This window comes from Beta vulgaris, chromosome 4 (genome assembly GCF_026745355.1).
Source record: "Beta vulgaris subsp. vulgaris cultivar EL10 chromosome 4, EL10.2, whole genome shotgun sequence".
NCBI classification, from domain to species: domain Eukaryota; kingdom Viridiplantae; phylum Streptophyta; class Magnoliopsida; order Caryophyllales; family Amaranthaceae; genus Beta; species Beta vulgaris.
The window spans coordinates 34,092,324-34,111,322 of NC_079205.1; the positions used below are offsets into that span (position 1 = coordinate 34,092,324).

Below are 18,999 nucleotides of genomic sequence, written 5' to 3' on the forward strand. Positions count from 1 at the left end.
CTCGCAAATTCTTGGGCTGCTCCCACTCAATCATGGCTTGTATTTTCTCCTGGTCTGCTGAAACCCCTTTGGCAGAAATCTTATGACCCAAATACGCCACTTCAGGCAGGCCAATCTCGCACTTCTTGTAGTTGACAATTAGCTGATGATCTGCAAGTGTCTGCAGCACCATTGCTAGATGGGTTTCATGCTCCTCTGTCGTCCTACTGTAGACGAGTATATCGTCAAAAAATACCAACACAAACCGTCGCAAAAAAGGACGAAAAATTTCATTCATCAGTGATTGAAATGTCGCCGGTGCGTTGGTCAATCCGAAGGGCATTACTAAGAATTCGTAATGTCCTTCATGGGTACGAAAGGCCGTTTTATAGACATCTTCAGGTTTGAGCAGAATTTGATGATATCCCGATTTAAGATCAAGTTTGGTGAACACAGTAGACCCATATAGCTCATCCAACAACTCATCAATCACGGGTATCAGTATTTGTCCGGCACCGTTTCCTTATTCAAGGCCCGGTAGTCCACACAGAATCTCCATGACCCATCTTTTTTTCTCACCAATAAAACCGGACTTGAAAAAGGACTATTCGATGGTCGTATAATGCCGGCCTCCAGCATCTCCTTAATTAATTTTTCTATCTCATCCTTCTGATATTGCGGGTACCGGTATGGTCTCACTCCCACTGGGTCACTGCCCTGCTTGAGCAGTATTCCATGTTCATGCTCCCTCTTTGGAGGTAGTCCCTTGGGCACCTCATAAACCCCCTTAAACTGTTCCAGTACTGCCTTCAAATACTCTGGAACCTCTGTTACCTTCTCTACTGCAACCCTAGCCTCATTATTCTCCATTTGACTGAACTCCAACAGAACACCCCCGCCTTCCTTTCGCATGGTGCGGATCATGGCCTTCAATGAAATCCGAGACCGGGTGAGGGACGGATCACCCTTGAGAACTACATTTGCGTTGTGAATCTTGAATTGCATAGTCTGCAATTTCCAATTTGTCACCACCGTTCCCAGCTTTTCAAGCCACTGTACTCCGAGAATCAAATCTGAGTTTCCCAATTTTAAAGGAAGGAAGTCCTCCTGTATTGATTCACCGTTACCCAAAGACACCCCAAAACTCCCTGTATTTGAGACCTTCAGCCCTAATTTCTCTACTGTTTCTAATGAAATAAAATTATGTGTTGCGCCGGGATTGATCATCACCACAACGTCCACCCCATGTATCTTTCCTAACATCTTCATAGTTTTCGGATTTGTGAACCCAATGACGGAATTAAGGGAAACTTCATTTATGGGACTTACCTCTTGTGGGGTGATTTCCGGCGGCTCCTCCCCGAACTCCTCTTCTTCCTCATCATCCCCTTGTGTGAGAAGGACGCTCAGTTTGCGGCGTCGGCAACGATGTCCGATCAACCATTTGTCGTCGCATCTGAAGCAGATCCCCTTTTCTTTCTTTTCTTGCCATTCCTTGTCGGTGAGTCTACGTACTTCACCAATGGGTTTAGAGGACTGAGTAATTGAGCCTTGAGAGCTGGTGGGTGAATTTGGGCCCCCATGTCCCCGTGCCCATCTGTTGGCATAAGAAGGCCCTGTTGAGTTATATTTAGTAGTTGCACTCAACGAGACTGGGCTTTTGTGAATGGACCCAGAAGCCCCTTTCATAGTAGTGTAATTCGGCCTGCCAGGGATTTCTTTACCACCCTTAATTTCTCTTCAGCCCGTATAGCCCAATCCATAGCTTGATCCAAGTTTGTGGGGCCCATCATCCTAACCTCCACTTTTACGTCTTCCTCTAAACCGTTCAAAAATTGCCCCATCAAAATTCTTTCAGGCACCCTCTCCAATGGTGATTTTTATGAAGTCCCGGTGGTACTCCAGTACTGAACCGGTTTGCGCGACGGCCAGCCATTGTTCGTACAGTGAACCGGAGTTCGCTGGTCGGAACTGCTGTAGCACGAGATCTCGGAGATCCTGCCACACCAGAATATTTTTCCTTCTTTGCTCCCAGTGAAACCATGACAAGGCTTCACCCTCCAGACCAACAACCGCCGCCTCCATTTTCTCCTCCTCATTAAGGTGGTAGAAACGAAAATATCGTTCAACCTTCACTATCCATCCATCCGGATCTTGTCCATCAAACAAGGGCATATCCAGTTTCCGGTATCGCCAATTACCTCCCCCATTACCACCCATTCTTCCACCGCCATGACCTCCACCACCAGGTCCTCCCCCGGATCCCCCACCTCCGTCACCTCCTGAAAACGCGACTTTATCCCTTTCCTCTTGTATATGGCTGAAGTCGTTAGCATTTTCCGCACCATATATCGGCGAAATCAACTCCTCCGATGATGGTATTTGAGTTGGAACAGTGGGTTTGAGGTTAGAAATTGACGTTCTGACCTCCTTTTGGAACTTGACCTGATCAGCGTGGATTTGTGCGAACAACCCCTCCTGATTTTCGCGTGAGCAATCAATCCTTCCCTCTAGGCGAGTAGATGCCTGATCAATGCTTGCTGAAATTTGGGTGGTAAGTACGGCTTGCATTTCCATGGCTGCCTTCTGAACTGCTTCCCCAATTTCTGTCGCCATGGATTTTTTTGAGAAACCAGTTCTTGCTCGAACTGATCCAACCTCAGGGCATTCTGTGCTGCGGTTGGTGGGGCCATCAATCACCTGCTCTGATACCAATTTGTAATGAATTGGAACTCTGCAATTCACACAAGCACTCAAGAAATTTTCAGAATTGTTCACACTCACTAAGAACTCAAGCTCAGCAGCCAGAGAGAGATATTTTGATTATTGAAAGCAAAATAATTACAAGTTGTTCTTGGCATTCGAGAGGCCAGATCTCTCCCACTAATGTTTCCCTTACAATTTTCTGAATGCCTTTCTCTCTCTTCTCTTTCTCCTTTTATAGCTACAGCAGCCAGACTCACCTGACACATGAGTGACACCTCAGCAGACAATTAACAGAATTTGTTATGCATTCCCACTCCTTTGATTCCTTCTGCCACGCCTAGAATAAGTGAGCACTATAGGAGGCCTCTCCCTAGCTGGGTTTGTTACAGAATTCCTTCCTGAACACCTCTGTTTCTAGAACTAGAGCTCCTGCAGATTGAAAAATCAGTACTTAATCCCTAAAAATGAAAACAAACTGCTCTATACCATTTTTAATGAACTATTATCCCCAAAACACATTAAAGAAGAAGATTAAGACGAAAAACTGATCTTTGATTGATAATATGGAATTTCAGAGTGAAACAAAGATAGTAACAAACATTCAAGAGGCTTGGTTCTCTCCCAAAAGTAATCTACCAAATCCTCCAATTCATCGTAATATCTCTCTCCCTAATCTATTCTATCTATAGAGTTTCTTCCCTTCTAACCTTGGTTTTAAAAAGCGCGCCTAGGCGCTAGGCGACCTCAGGCGCATAGAAAATCGCCTCGAAAGTCCTAGGTGAGGCGACCTATGATGGGCGCAAGCAAGCGCGCGCCTCTGGCCGCTTTTTGGGGAGGCGCAAGGCAGTCACCTTGGTCCCTTTCAGGCAAGATGCGTGAGAAGGGAAGAAGATCGGTCTAAAAACCTTTTTAAAAAGAAAAAATTCTTAAAATTAAAACTTGAAGATTTAAAACCGAAATTCGAACAAAAACCCTCAATCAATTGCATGAAATTGCTTCAATTTCATTCCCAAATCAAACCTCTAATCTCTAATCTGGAAAAAAAAAAACTCCTAATTTTCGAATCTTCTAAATGACTGTATTTCTGTTGGCAAAAGCTCGCCAATTGTGGCAGAGATTGCTGGTGAGCCGTGTCCGGTGGTCTTTGCCGGTTATGCATCTCTGGTAAGCTTCTAACCCTATAACTTATTCCTCAAGCTTATCCGTAACAAACTAATGTGCATTACCGAAAGTAACTCTTTCCCCCTAGGCCAATCTCTGATACATTTGTAAGGAACCGATATCTCCAAAAAAACAGAATAAAGAAGAAGATCAAGAAGGAAAACTGATCTTTGATTGATACTATGGAATTTGACAGTAAAACAGAGATAGTAACAACCATTCAAGAGGCTTGTTTCTGTCCCAAAACTAAACTACTAATTCCTCCAATATTTTCTTTATAATTTCTCTCTCCCGAATTTATTCTGTGTAGAGTTTCTTCCCTTATAACCCTCTAACTTATTAAAGCCCCCCCCCTTCCCCTAGGTCAATCTATTACAACGAGCGGGGGTTAAGAGCTGATTACAGAGTGCAGTTCTTAACCTTGGTCACCCTAGAGGCTATCTGTCACTGTGAGTGCACGATTATCATTCTTCAAATAATTTTTTTTAAAAAAGGATATAGGACAAATTAAAGTAGATTAAAAGTTGCAGATGATTGTCCTTGTGCAATGCAGCTCTTTTAATAGAACTTCCTTTGTCTGCCAGGCTGAATTACAGATGCAGGATGTCAAAAATGTGGTGGTGCATAATTTGTCGGTATGTTCTCTCTTATCTATTGCTCTAACTGTCATCCTTGTGCTAAGTATTCTAATGAACTTGATGTATACAAACAAGATGAAGAAAGCAATGGTAATTTTGCACTCCCCAGGTCAATGATGTCTGCTAGCCATCATAATATGGAGTTCTGGATTGATATGATTTTTTATGTTTAGATCATTGCAATGTTGATAGTTTGCAGCCATCTTAATATTGAATGTGCAGCCTGGAATGGTCACAACTGATCTTCTGATGTCGGGTGCTACAACGAAGCAGGTTCTTACAGTATATTTTTTTTCTGTTTTTTGGATTCCATCTTGAAAAGGGATTATAATTAGGTTATTCTATTTGTGCAGGCAAAGTTTTTCATAAATGTTCTCGCAGAACCCGCAGAAGTAGTAAGATTTTATCTTTATATATATATATATATCAACTGTCATCACTCATCATGGACTGATGAATTATTTTCTAACATACCTCTTGAAAATACTTGAATATTTCCTTCCAAAACATGTGCTTTTATTTCTAGGTGATGTTTGAAATGCTTATTCTAATCATAATGCTATTAGTAGTGAAACACAACCAAAAAGATTGCAATCGAACTTCACTCCCTTTGAGTTGGACATGGGGAATGCGTCACATTTGGGTCCTCTGGATGATGAACAGTATCATGACTATTGAGATTTGACTAGTGTTCCTTGTTGAACTATGTTAATGTGGTCCTCTTTTTCTTTTTGAAGGTTGTTAATGTGGTCCTCTTTTTTCTTTTTGAAGGTTGTTAATGTGGTCATCTAGGTTTAGCAGACAAAGCTTAAAATAGACATGACGGAGAAGGTGCTTGTGTTCTAAATGAAATAGTACTGATGACATATCTGTGTCTACAGGTCGCAGAGTACCTTGTTCCCAATGTCAGATCCATGGCTGGCAGTGGATCAACAAGACCAACGTACATCCGGTTTCTAACGGGGTTGAAAGCCTACTCCCAGATTTTCTCAGTAAGCCTGAAATTGAATTTTTTGCTTTGTTTTTAAAGAGCACATCCCTTGTATTAGCTTACACTCATTATGACATGGCATTATTAATAACCCTATTAAGACAATATTAGTAATTGCTCTTAAAACTGGTATATAACCCTACTAATCCTTCACTGTATTCCCTATAACCTCATTTATACATTATCGGAAACGTGCACAACACTATCACGTCGCATAAAAGAATATGTAGTTTTGTAAGTAGACAATTTGCTTCTGCCATAAGTACTACAGTGGCTAGAAATGATCCTTTCGTTTCTGGTTTGTTATGTTGTGCAGAGAATCGTCTTTGGTGCCAGGAGGAATAGATTTGTGCTTGAAGATTGAAAAGTTTGCAGTTCAAAATATCATCATTCTTCCACTAAGCTACATCACTTTTTCTTGTAGTTAAAAGGCTAAATCCAGCTACTAAATGCTTTTACCTTATTAGCATAGCCCAAACAAAGTATGAGGGATCGTCTGGACCATTAACTAGTTTTTTAAATTAATTGAAAAATCAATCTCATTTGATTGTTTATCAGTGTTTTCTGATGTATTTGATTTTTTGATCATATAGCACCGCAAACCAACGTACGTACTATAGCACAAGAAGATGACATTTGGGGGGGGGGGGGGGGGGGGGGTGTAAGAGGAACCATCTGGCATTAGTTCAATCTCCCTTTGCAATTATATTGTGTTCTAAAAATTGTGTATTTATTGAAAAAGAAGATTAGAAAAAAAATAATTCTAATAATACAATTTCTTAGCGGTTCATCCAAAATAAGTCAATTTTTTAATTATTATATAATTTATCAACCTTTGATAAAAAATTCTTTGAATTAGTAAAAAGGGATTTAACTTGTTTAGTAGGTAAAAAATAAAGGGCATTTGTTAAAAATGATGAAAGGATCTCTAACTATTTTTTTTAAAAAAATATTAATTGAAAAAATGTCCTTCACACTTCATGATTCTCCTTCATCCGCTCTTCTTCCTCTTCTTCCTTCCTCCATATTGCCACCACTCCCATTGTAATACTCTGTATTTTTGGAAGTTATTCTTTATAAAATAAGAAAATATAAAGCATATAATCGAAAAGTATTTTAATATTATTTACAAAAAATAATACAATTTGGATAAGCTCACAATTATAACGTAATTAAGCAACCTATTTAGTATACCTAATTATATTATGATTTGGTTTATTTTATTTTCGAAATAAATAAAATAAAACAAAACATATTAGACTTAGGTTGGCCACCATATATATAGGAAAGGAGAAAAAAAAAAACAGCAAATCCTAACCTAATTGCCTCAGCCGCTTTTCCTCCCTCCTCCCTCAAAAGAATTCTTTCTCTCCTCCCTTCTCCTCCTTCGACCCTCTTCCCCTCTCTTCTTCCCTGAATCGTCGGCGAGTCGTACGAAGTTGTGGAGTGGTGCGAAGGAGGAGAAGGGAGGAGAGAAAGAATTCTTTTGAGGGAGGAGGGAGTTAGTAAAAGAAATCACATTATAAGTTATAGTTGTAATGTTATAATAACCTTGTTATTCAAATCTGATTTTGGTAGTACTTGGATATAATGATTTAAGTGCAGTTTGTAAAGGTAATATGCTATTAAGCTAACTAAAATCAGCTTTGCTCATTGTTATTGGTTCTTGAAAGGTGTTAGTTTTGATAGAGTTAGGAAAGAAAAGAAAATTAATAAACAACAAGATTAGTTATTTTTATATTTCGAAATACTAAGGGTGCGTTGTGTTCAACTTAAAAAATTAAGTTTCAGGTCCAATAATTTCAGATAAGTTCAGATAAGTTGCAATAAGGTCTAATAAGGACAATAAGTTCCAATAAGGTCTAATAAGGTCCAATAAGTTTCAATCAGGTGCAATAAGTTCCAATCAGGTCTAAGAAGGTCCAATAAGTTCAAATAAGGTCTAAGGGTGCGTTCTGTTCAACTTAAAAAATTAAGTTTCAGGTCCAATAAGTTCAGATAAGTTCAGATAAGTTCAGATAAGTTCAGATAAGTTCAGATAAGTTGCAATAAGGTCTAATAAGTGCAATAAGTTCCAATAAGGTCTAATAAGGTCCAATAAGTTCCAATCAGGTGCAATAAGTTCCAATCAGGTGCAATAAGTTCCAATCAGGTCTAATAAGGTTCAATAAGTTCCGATCAGGTCTAATAAGGTCCAATAAGGTCCAAATAATCAATGTTTAATAAACATTTGTATTATTGTCCACTATTTTGTTATTCATAATTTCATATCACTATTAGCGGATTATGTTATTATTAGAATTATAATTAAAGTACCACAATGATTATATAGTATTATACTTGTATTAGTGTCTATTATTTTATTATTTATTTGTATTATGTCTATTATTTTATTATTTATTTGTATTATGTCTATTATTTTATTATTCATATTACTATTAGCTGATTATGTTATTATTAGAATTTTTTATTAAAGTACCACAATGTATAGTATTATACTTGTATTATTGTCTATTATTTGATTATTCATATTGCTATTGAATAATATTATAATCATGGTCAAATAATTAAGGTTAACAATAATAATAATAATAATTACATATAATAATAATAATAATAATAATAATAATAATAATAATTACATAATAATAATTAAGGTTAACAATAATTATAATCATGGTCAAATAATTAAGGTTAACAATAATAATAATAATAATAATAATTACATAATAATAATTAAGGTTAACAATAATAATAATGATTATTAATTTTTTGATTTTCTACTAGTGTTTTATAAAATTAAAACAACACTATTAGATATATTAGTGATGAAAGTTATGTATAGGCAAATATATAAATAGTAATTTTTTTGTTAAATTAATTATCATAAGAGATAATTAATAATCATTATTTTTAAAGGACGAATTATAATAATTATTATTCCATAAAAAATTTTGAGGGGTAGTATTTACGTTAGTGGTAATATTTATGTTATTCATGGTCAATGTTTTTGTCTAATAAGGTCAAATAAGTTTCAATCAGGTTCAATAAGGTCTAATAAGTTTCAATCAGGTCCAATAAGGTCTAATAAGTTTCAATCAGGGTCAATAAGTTCCAATAAGGTCCAATAAGGTCAATCAGGTTCAATCAGGTCCAATAAGTTCCAATCAGGTTCAATCAGGTCCAATAAGTTGAATCAGGTGCAATCAGGTCCAATCAGGTTTAATAAGTTCCAATAAGTTCAGTTCAGGTTCAATAAGTTCAGTTCAGATAAGTTCCAATAAGTTCAGGTCCAATAAGTTGAATAGAACGCACCCTAATAAGGTCCAATAAGGTCCAAATAGTCAATGTTTAATAAACATTTGTATTATTGTCCATTATTTTGTTATTCATAATTTCATATCACTATTAGCTGATTATGTTATTATTAGAATTTTAATTAAAGTACCACAATGATTATATAGTATTATACTTGTATTAGGGTCTATTATCTTATTATTTATTTGTATTATGTCTATTATTTTATTATTTATTTGTATTATGTTTATTATTTTGTTATTCATATTACTATTAGTTGATTATGTTATTATTAGAATTTTTTATTAAAGTACCACAACGTATAGTATTATACTTGTATTATTGTCTATTATTTGATTATTCATATTGCTATTCAATAATATTATAATCATGGTCAAATAATTAAGGTTAACAATAATAATAATTATTATAATTACAATATTTTGCAATTCGTCTTTAAATAACTAGAGATAACATGTTTTCGTTACTAATAACAATGAAATATATAAATGTTATCAATTGATTCATTATCATCACTGGAGTATCTTTCTTCATCTTCTACATCATCCTCTTCAATCAATACGTTACTAATTTTTTATATGTGCCAATTTTAACTTGTTAGCAATAAATGTTAATTAACTTTTGATTTTGTACTAGTATTTTATAAAATCAAAACAAGACTATTAGATATATTAGTGGTGAAAGTTATGTATAGGCAAATATATAAATAGTAAATTTTTTTGTTAAATTAATTATCATAAGAGATAATTAATAATCATTATTTTTAAAGGACGAATTATAATAATTATTACTCCATAAAAATTTTGAGGGGTAGTATTTACGTTAGTGGTAATATTTATGTTAATCGTGGTCAATGTTTTTGTCTAATAAGGTCAAATAAGTTTCAATCAGGTTCAATAAGGTCTAATAAGTTTCAATCAGATTCAATAAGGTCTAATAAGTTTCAATCAGGGCCAATAAGGTCTAATAAGTTTCAATAAGGTCAATAAGTTCCAATAAGGTCCAATAAGTTCCAATCAGGTTCAATCAAGTCCAATAAGTTGAATTAGGTCAATTCAGGTTTAATAAGTTCCAATAAGTTCAGTTCAGGTTCAATAAGTTCAGTTCAGATAAGGTCCAATAAGTTCAGGGTCAATAAGTTGAATAAAATGCACCCTAAGTCTTATATAGTTAGTCACGTTGTTCTATGTTAATAATATCAAGGACGTAGCATTGAAATATTTCCTTATTCAATTAGGTCCCAATTTCATAAGCGAAGCGTTTAAATAGTCAGCGAACATTCTTCGTCACACGGTACGTACACGTACCAGTTCAATTGCATATGCTAGTATCATGTTAAGTTATGAATTCTTTCATTGGAACCTAGAATCATGATATGGAACGATTGTATGATTGTGATTGTTGAGAGTGTTTGGTAGCATGAAATGGATCGGAAATCGATACGTATTTCCTGAGTATATGACTTGTGAATTGGATTGCGTTGTTATTTAAATGCGTAATTTTATTGTAGCATAAGCATGAAAAGCATTGGATTTGTATCCTTTGGTCTATGTTGTAACAAGGATGTTACAAGAATTAAAGAATTGAGTATTGTATCTACGAAAGAACAATAAATGATTATATGTTTAATTTGGTGTGAATGAACAATACTAAGAAAGGATTTTGGCAATAAACTTGTAGTTGGATTCCCTACAAGTAATGAACAATGGGGGGAGTGTGGGACTTGTTCTACACTCTTACATAGGCCTACTGCGACGCCAGTAATGTCCTTATGATTTTGGAACTCAAGTAGGCGAAAGGTTCCGTACGATCTTGGGGGTATGCATACTAAGGTGATGGATGTGGGATGGAATAAAACCATATTTGCATTTCATCTAATGGACCAAGTTCTCTATTAAGGATTAAGTAGCCCGTATGATTCTAGTAAGATGATGGTGCCCGTTCGCCGCCAACTAAATAAAAAGTAATGAATGTAATACTATTGTAGTATCATGTCTAAGAACGATTCTTATTGTTTTGTTTATGCTTAGTATGTTATCTCAATGTTTTACTATGTACTCAGCATAGCTGATTGTTTGTTATTGTGTTGTTTGTTGACCTGTGATGAACCATTGATGCTACAATGGGGAGCAGACTAGGTGTGCTGGTGTTGCTGCATGAGATTGAGCATACGGAGGATATTTTTTAGTCTTTAAACCTTATGATTTACTAAGTTATGGTTTAAATAAAAAGGGGTCGTTGATGATTCTCGAGTTGTAGTTACATCTTTATTTCTGCTGCAGTTTAGTTTTCATAATAACGATTTGAGTTAAATGTTTCTTTTCAATAAAGCTTGCGTTTCACAGCAACGGTAACACTCTTAAAGTCGATGCGACGTAGTTTAAACGTATATGGATTTTGGGGTGTTATAAAACTAGTTGTCTGAGCCAGAAGTTCCTATTTTCAAAGATGTTTTAAAAGGATTTTTAAAATGGGTAGTATGGATAGGAGCATATAGATTAGTTTTACGTGCATTAAATCATATGAATGATCTCATTTGTGATTTCTTTTCATGTCTTTTATTCGTATGTGTTGTTTAATTGATCGATTGAATTTGTGAAAGATTCTTGAAATCTTCAAATATGAATAGATTAGGAGGATGTACAAGGATAGGTAAGTGTATAGTGGTTAGGAGGACTAGATTAACCTTGAGTTGGTATAAAAGATGTTTCAAAAATGGTGTTGAACTAAAACCTTATTTTAGGACAAAAATATTTAATTGGTTGAAATTATAGTTTAGAGTGTGTGTGTGTGTGTGTGTGTGTGTGTGTGTGTGTGTGTGGTGTGTGTGTGTGTTGTGTGTTGTGTGTGGTGTGTGTGTGTGTGTGTGTGTGTGTGTGTGTGTGTCATTATCTTATTAAATTAATTATTTAAACAAATATTTGATAAATAATTTTATAAAATCCAAAATTCATTTTTGGGTAATAAAATCGGATTTTACATTTTAGTATGTAATTTTTGGATTTTTTTTATAAGTGTTTTTTAGAAAAATCGATTTCTTTTAAATAAAACTGAAAACTTTAAATATTTACAATATTTTGTTAAGTTTATAAAATCAAATCTTTATGAGATTTATATTGAGTTAGAAAGTATGGGATTTTAATTGATTTGGGAAGATTTAACAATCTCTTTAAAATCAAACAAAATTGATTTTAGGAAGGAATTTTTATAAATAAAGGAAAGAGTTTTGTTATTTCCCTAGGAACACTACAAGAGGGGGGGGGGGAGTGAATTGTAAATGTAGAAATAAACGTAACTTTTTGCGGAAATTAAAACTTAAACGAATAAACAAGCTAGAGGAACACAAGGGATTTTAACACTGAAAAAAACAACCTGACCATTAGGGATTTTAAACTCAACTCTTTCACTAATTAGACCAAACAACTTTGCTACAACCTAATTCTAACTCGAGCCAACACTTGAGTTCCTAAACTCAAGTTCCTGAGCCACTGTTCCCTTAACAGCAGTTCCTCTCAACTTCACTCGAAGTTTTCTCACACTACAAGCTTCACTCAAAGCCTTCTCTCTTACAGAACTTCACTCAAAGTTCCCTTACCCCAAAAACCAAAATACAATTGATCGAAATAAGCTTAGTGGAATTAGAGTAAGAAGGCAAAGAACAAATGGCTATTATGAGAGAATGAAGGCACTGACACTTAATTAGTTAAACTCACTTAATTACTTAGTCAGACACATTTTGGAACTCATTTAGACTTCAATATTTATAGTGATAATCACAAAGAACGTGGGAGTAAAACTCGATTTCATGTTAAGTCCATTAACCCATGATGTTCCTTCCCCTAAGGAACACGTTTCTCATCATGTCCCATGATCCCATGATCTCAATTGAACGTGGAATATTTTAGCCACAACTCCTAAAGAATAGGAGTTCCTTGAGTTTATCCGAAAATCAGTTTATTAAAAACTTTTTATCTTAAAACTGAATTTTTAATCTTTAAGAAAATAATATCTTTTAACAATCTTTTAAAACCGGATATTATTTTCTTATTTTCCGAAAAAAAAATCTTTTCCTAAAACAGATTTTCTTTTAAAACTGATTTATCATTAACTTTAGAATTAGATAAACTAATTTCCTATAATTTAGGCATGACTTACTCAATTATATTTACCGTTATACTTTCACGCCTAAGTCTAGTTCCTTTATAATTAAGTTCCTTTAACAATTCTTAGTATGCCACTTAGTTTGTTCCTTACGAAAGGAACAAACTCTCATTCTCAAATAACTGCCACTGTTCCTTACCATTCTTCCTTTGTTCCTTTACATTGGAACTAGAAAATAAAACGCCTAGGTTTTATTCTTCTTGATCCAATGCTTGCTCCAGTATCAACATAGAAACTTCTTTACTTAGCCTTTGAAATCCTCTCTTGACTTCTTCTTGACTTCGTATTCTCCCAGTTCCTTTCATTGATACCTTAAACACCATACACTTAAATAACTCATTAGTTCACTACTTAGTTTGCCTTTGTTTCTTTGTCATATCAAAACTAGGGTTCAACAATTTCCCCCTTTTTGATGATGACAACAAAGGTACAAACTAAGGAAATAACAAATAATATAAGTGAATGAAAATGAAAAAATAAAGAAGAAAATGAAAAATAAAACACAATTATAGTAGTAACTGAATTTTGATTTTTCATTTACCTTATCCTAATTTTTTAAAAATTTATTTATGTACAGTTTGTTCCTTAAATCCTTTCCCCCTTTGTCATCCTCAAAAAGAATAGACTCTCTATGGATTGATGAATTGAGTTAACACCTTAAGACCAATATACAAGCACCATTGGGTTGTTAAGTTAGAAATCAAAGAGTAAACTTGCTCAAACATCAATCACATAATACTAGCCATTCCAAGGAAGAAATTATGCAAATCATTTAGAAACACAGACAATATAGCAAAAGTCATTGATTATATATAGCACTTGTTCCATAACAAAACAAAGAAAGAAAAGAAAAAAGGATAAACAAAAGTGTGTTCCTTGAAAAGAAACAGGAACAACAACAACAAAAAAAAACTAAGAAAGGGAAGGGGAATGGTGTTCCTCTACAACCTTCTTCAACCACATCCTCAACTTTTTCATCACCACCCATGATTGTGTCCAACTGTTCCTTCACTCCTCCAAAGCTACGGCCATAGAGTCCATCTTCTTTTGTTGCGCAACCACGTATCACTCAGATCTTCATAAGACTCATCATTTCAGTTTTGCATCCAAAGTCCAATGAAGATGATTATAAAATTTTATCATATGTTGGCAGGAAGCAACATCATTAACCCAGTAATGTCATCCGGAGTTCCTGTTCCTTACCCTTGGAACTGAGGCAGATGGTGGATTTTGTGAAGGAACTGGAGGGGTTGATGGAAGGCTCATCTGTTCCGGAATGGAAACAGAAGGTGAAGGGTGATAAATGGAGGAAGAAATGGTGGTGGTGGTGGAAGAGTTGTGGAGGTGGAAGCAAAAGGATTTGGTCCTTTTATTTCATCCTTCAATGCTCAAAACTGGAAGGAACAGAGAAGGATGAAGGGAGAAATGGAGGTATTTTGTGAAAGGAACAGAGAGTTTGGGGATGTGGTGGAGTGGTTCCTTGAGAGTGGAGGGTTCCTGTTCCTCATATCCGAAAGGACTAAAGGGAGTCCTTGTTGGAAGGAACAGGAAACAGTGGAGCAATTTTAGACGATGCTCTTCTCACTCTCGAGGAACAGAATTTGGCTTGTGTGCAATGTGTTTGCGCCTCTTAGGTTTGGTTCCTCCGGCTTAGGAACAGGTTCTCCAAGATAACATCATTATTTTTCCTCTATGTAACCTTAGGATTTTCTTTTCTGAGGAACTGGAGCTATTCTCCTTGAATGAGAACCCTTCTTGGACAGAAAGCCAAGTCCATTAGGGCTTCTCATTCAAGATGTTCCCTTGTTTGACTCCTATGTGGCCAACCAGTAAGTCTTACTTCAAAGTGATGAAGTAAGAAGTTATCAAGGCACCTACCCAATACACAATTATTTCAATACAGTGGGTTAAGATGTTGAATGAAGAGGAAGGGAAGTTGATTTGTATGTGGTGGTCAAGCAAAACATTAACACATATCCAAGAGACCCACTTCATTCCTCTTTTCAGTTCGAGGAATGAGTGCTCTCCATACCAAGTTAATAAGACTTTGTGAAGGGGAGAGAGTAGGTTATGGTTTAATTTTTTTGGCAGCGTTCCTCCAAAATATTCTAAATTTTGTCTTGAGGAAAATTCGGAAAAGAAACAGTTTCCTTTTTATAATACAAATCAGTTCCTTTGCAAGGAACTTCCCAACTTTGCCAAGTGGCTTGATTAAACCTTATTTTCTTTCCTCTAACCTCAGTTGTGCAATCCATTAATTTAAAAATTTGCACAAAATCTCCATAGCTAGAGGAACAAGGCATTATTAAAGGCGAATTCAAACAAGAATTCCATGCCTGTTCCTTTAGAATGGAGTTAATTCATGAAATTCAACTTTATTGCCCATTCTAAATCGACGACAAAAACCCAACATACCTAGATTCACTTCGTTCACCCTTTTCTTGGAAGATGAAGAAACAGTTCCTTTGGAAGGAACAGGCGTATTCTTCTTCTTCCCCCTGAGTTGTTCCGGGGTTTCTTCTTCATCATCTTCCCCAATTAATTTTCTTCTACGCATGCTCCTTCTGGAGATTCTAATTGTTGTTCTTATGGGGTTTTCTTGAATTTGTCGGTTTCAAGGGTTTTGGTAGGTGAAGAGAATTTTCCATTTTTGAAGGTGTTGTTTTTGGATGTTGGAAAAGGAGAGTTTCTTGAAGTTTTTGCCATGATTTGAGAGAGTTTGGAGGTTTTTATGGAGTTAAGAGGTGTGATAGATTTTCGGCTATGGTGAAGATGAAAGGTTGGAGGAACACGGTTTCTTAATGGTGAATTGAAGAGGAGTTTTGCATGTAATAGTATTATTACACGCGGGAAAAAAAATAAAGCAAATAAAAATAAAAAGAAAACGAAAAGATGATAAATAAGAATCAAGATTTAATTAAACTGTTCCCTTATTTTGGGATTTTTCGGATTTTTCGGATTTTTATGAATTTTAATTTTTGAAAGAAAATAAATGCTAAGGAACTTGTGCTATAGGAACAACTAATGCTACATATCAATGTCCTTCATATCATGCATGTTTCTTACCTTAGGAACAGTAAGGGGAGTATTATGTGACATTTGTGAGTTGTTTAATTTCTTTGAATTCATGTTTATGTTTTGAACATTCCAATTTGCAATGGTCTTAGGCAATTAAACACAATTATTTTTAGCACACAAAGTCACTCAAATTGATTCAAACATGGGGGAATGACATAGGAACAATCACTTAATTTTTATTAACCCATCAAGCCTTAATTTTTCATATCTACCCTTTGCAAAGGCTTAGTTAGAATATCAGCAATCTGATTCTCAGTTTGACAAAACTCAAGTTTAATCAAACCTTTTTCAACATTTTCTCTTAAAAAGTGATGTCTGATATGTATATGCTTTACTCTAGAATGATGCACTGGATCTTTAGTAACTATAGCACTTGTATTGTCACAATAAATAGGAACACATTCAAAGTTTATTCCATAGTCACTAAGTTGTTGTTTTATCCAAAGCATTTGAGAGCAACATGCAGCAGTGCTACATATTCTGCTTCAGCAGTGGATAAAGCAACTGTGTTTTGTTTCTTGGTACTCCAAGAAACTAAACTATGACCAAGGAATTGTGCCATACCTGAGGTGCTTTTCCTATTTACAAGATCTCCAGCATAATCTGCATCTGCATATCCTTTTAGTTCGAATGTATCACTTCTTGGATAGTAGAGTCCAAGATCATCTGTTCCTTTAAGATATCTAAGAATTCTCTTCACAGCAGTAGGTGAGACTCCTTTGGATTTGCTTGAAATCTAGCACACAAACCAACACTGAAAGCTATGTCTGGACGACTAGCAGTTAGATTCCTCTATATTTTGTTTGATCAACACTTGTTCCTATGGAGTCTTCATCTAATCTAGTTGAAGTTCCCATAGGAGTGTGATTTATCTTTGAATTTTCGAGGCCATATTTCTTTAATAGTTCCTTTATGTATTTTTGTTGGTGAACAATTTATCCTTTTCAGTTTGTTTGATTTGTAGTCCAAGAAAGAAATTTAACTCACCCATCATACTCATTTCAAATTCATTGCTCATGAGACTTGAGAATTCTTTGCACAATGTTTCATTAGTAGCTCCGAATATGATGTCATCAACATATATTTGAACAAGCAAAATCAGTTCCTTTAGATTTTAGGAACAAGGTTTTATCAACCTTTCCTCTTTTTAATATTGTTTTCTAAAAGGAACTTTGATAATCTCTCATACCATGATCTAGGTGCTTGTTTTAACCCATAAAGAGCTTTATCAAGCTTGTAGACATGATTTGGGAGATTATTATTTTCAAAGCAGGGGTTGTTCAACATATACATCTTCGTTTAGATAGCCATTTAAAAATGCACACTTAACATCCATTTGATATAATTTAAATCCCATGTAAGCAGCAAATGCAATTAAAATTCTAATGGCTTCTAATCTAGCTACAGGAGCAAAGGTTTCTTCATAATCATTCCTTCTTGTTGATTATAACCTTTTACTACAAGTCTAGCTTTGTTCTTACAATGGTTCCATATTCATCTAGTTTGTTTCTAAACACCCATTTTAAGCCAATTACTTTTTGTTGTTTAGATGAAGGAACTAGATGCCATACCTTGTTTCTTTCAAACTCATTTAATTCAGCTTGCATTGCAGTAATCCAATCAGAGTCAGTTAAGGCTTCTTCATGATTTCTTGGTTCCATCATTGATAGGAACGCATGAAATGCACAAAAGTTCCTTAACTGAGATCTAGTTTGCGTACCTTTGGATATGTCGCTGATTATGAGTTCCATGGATGTGACTTTTGTTGTCTCCAAGATTTTGGTTGAAACTCTCTTATAGGAACATGTTGTTCCTCATGAGTTCCTTGAGTAGATGAGGAACTCTGATCAATTGTTCCTCTATTAGTGTAAACCCCCACAATTTTAAAGAATTTTCATAAATATATTAAAGTATTTATGTAGTTATATTTAAATCCAAATGAGTTTGAAAAATGATTTGACTTTTAAAAAGGGTTGACTATTTTAAAAGTCAACTAAAAATATTTTTCATAGCTTAATAAAATTTGTAATATTTTAATTAAGCATGTTTTAATAAGAGTTTTAATTATTAAAAGCATATTTGAAAAGAAAGCTTAATGGAATCGAAAGCCCAAAAGTAATAAAAAGGGAAAGGATTATTTGATGACTAAAGTCCTAATAAGCCCATCTTATTAGTCATCAAAGTTTTAATTATTGAAATCTCTTTTCCTAAGCCCAAAAGGATTAGCCTCTATTTAAATATGCTAAAAACCCAAAATTTTACCCTACACTCTACTTTCTCTCTCCTCCCTTGCACGTGATTTCTTTTTCTTCCTCTCTCACCCGGCGTTTCTCTCTCTTCTTCCCTTTGTACGTGATTTTCATATTTTTCCCTCAAAGATTGTTTCTTCTTCGCTAAGTAACGTTTCTTGTTGAACAAGAAACGTCACAAAATCTTGATTGAGCCAAGAACCCACTGCCGCCGTCCCCTTGCTGCTGTCACAGCCTGCCGGCGCCCTTCCTCTCCTCCTTGTTGTGGTTGTTTTTCTTTTCTTCTTCTCTAAGATTCCATTAAAGTATTAGTTTTATATTATTTTATTATTTAATAGCATGTTTATGATTTAAATTATTGTTTTATATGCAAAATATATATTTCGGCTGTCATATATGTAAAAATAATAAATTTCAGATTTATTATTTTCAGTTTTTATTATGAAAGATATAGTTTTTAGGGTTTTTAATCACTAGAAACTATATATTTAAAGTATAAAATCATGAGATTTGGTTAGCATATAATTTTATATGTATTAAAAATATTTTCAGAAGATTTATAAATTTTTATAAGTGCTGTAATTTCAGAAAATATGTATTTTAAGGATTTTAAATAATTTTTAATCACTAGAATAGTTGTACTATACTAGGGATTATAAATAACAAAAGTTTGATGCGTAAAAACGATTTTAAAACACGTTTAAGGGGTTTGGGTCGT

The 18,999-nt window shown here is 34.7% G+C and overlaps 1 protein-coding gene across 2 annotated transcripts in view; it reads left to right on the plus strand.

Moving 5' to 3' along the window:
- LOC104884604 (chlorophyll(ide) b reductase NOL, chloroplastic) overlaps positions 1 to 6,032 on the plus strand; it is a 34,876-nt gene extending 28,844 nt beyond the window's left edge. For both annotated transcript variants that reach the window (XM_010669291.4, XM_010669290.4), the window contains exons 9-13: positions 4,431 to 4,481; positions 4,707 to 4,757; positions 4,838 to 4,879; positions 5,366 to 5,476; positions 5,792 to 6,032. In XM_010669291.4, coding sequence (XP_010667593.1) covers positions 4,431 to 4,481; positions 4,707 to 4,757; positions 4,838 to 4,879; positions 5,366 to 5,476; positions 5,792 to 5,839 — 303 coding nt within the window. In that variant the 3' untranslated portion in view covers positions 5,840 to 6,032. The remainder of the gene's footprint in view (positions 1 to 4,430; positions 4,482 to 4,706; positions 4,758 to 4,837; positions 4,880 to 5,365; positions 5,477 to 5,791) is intronic.
- Positions 6,033 to 18,999: the final 12,967 nt, after the last annotated feature.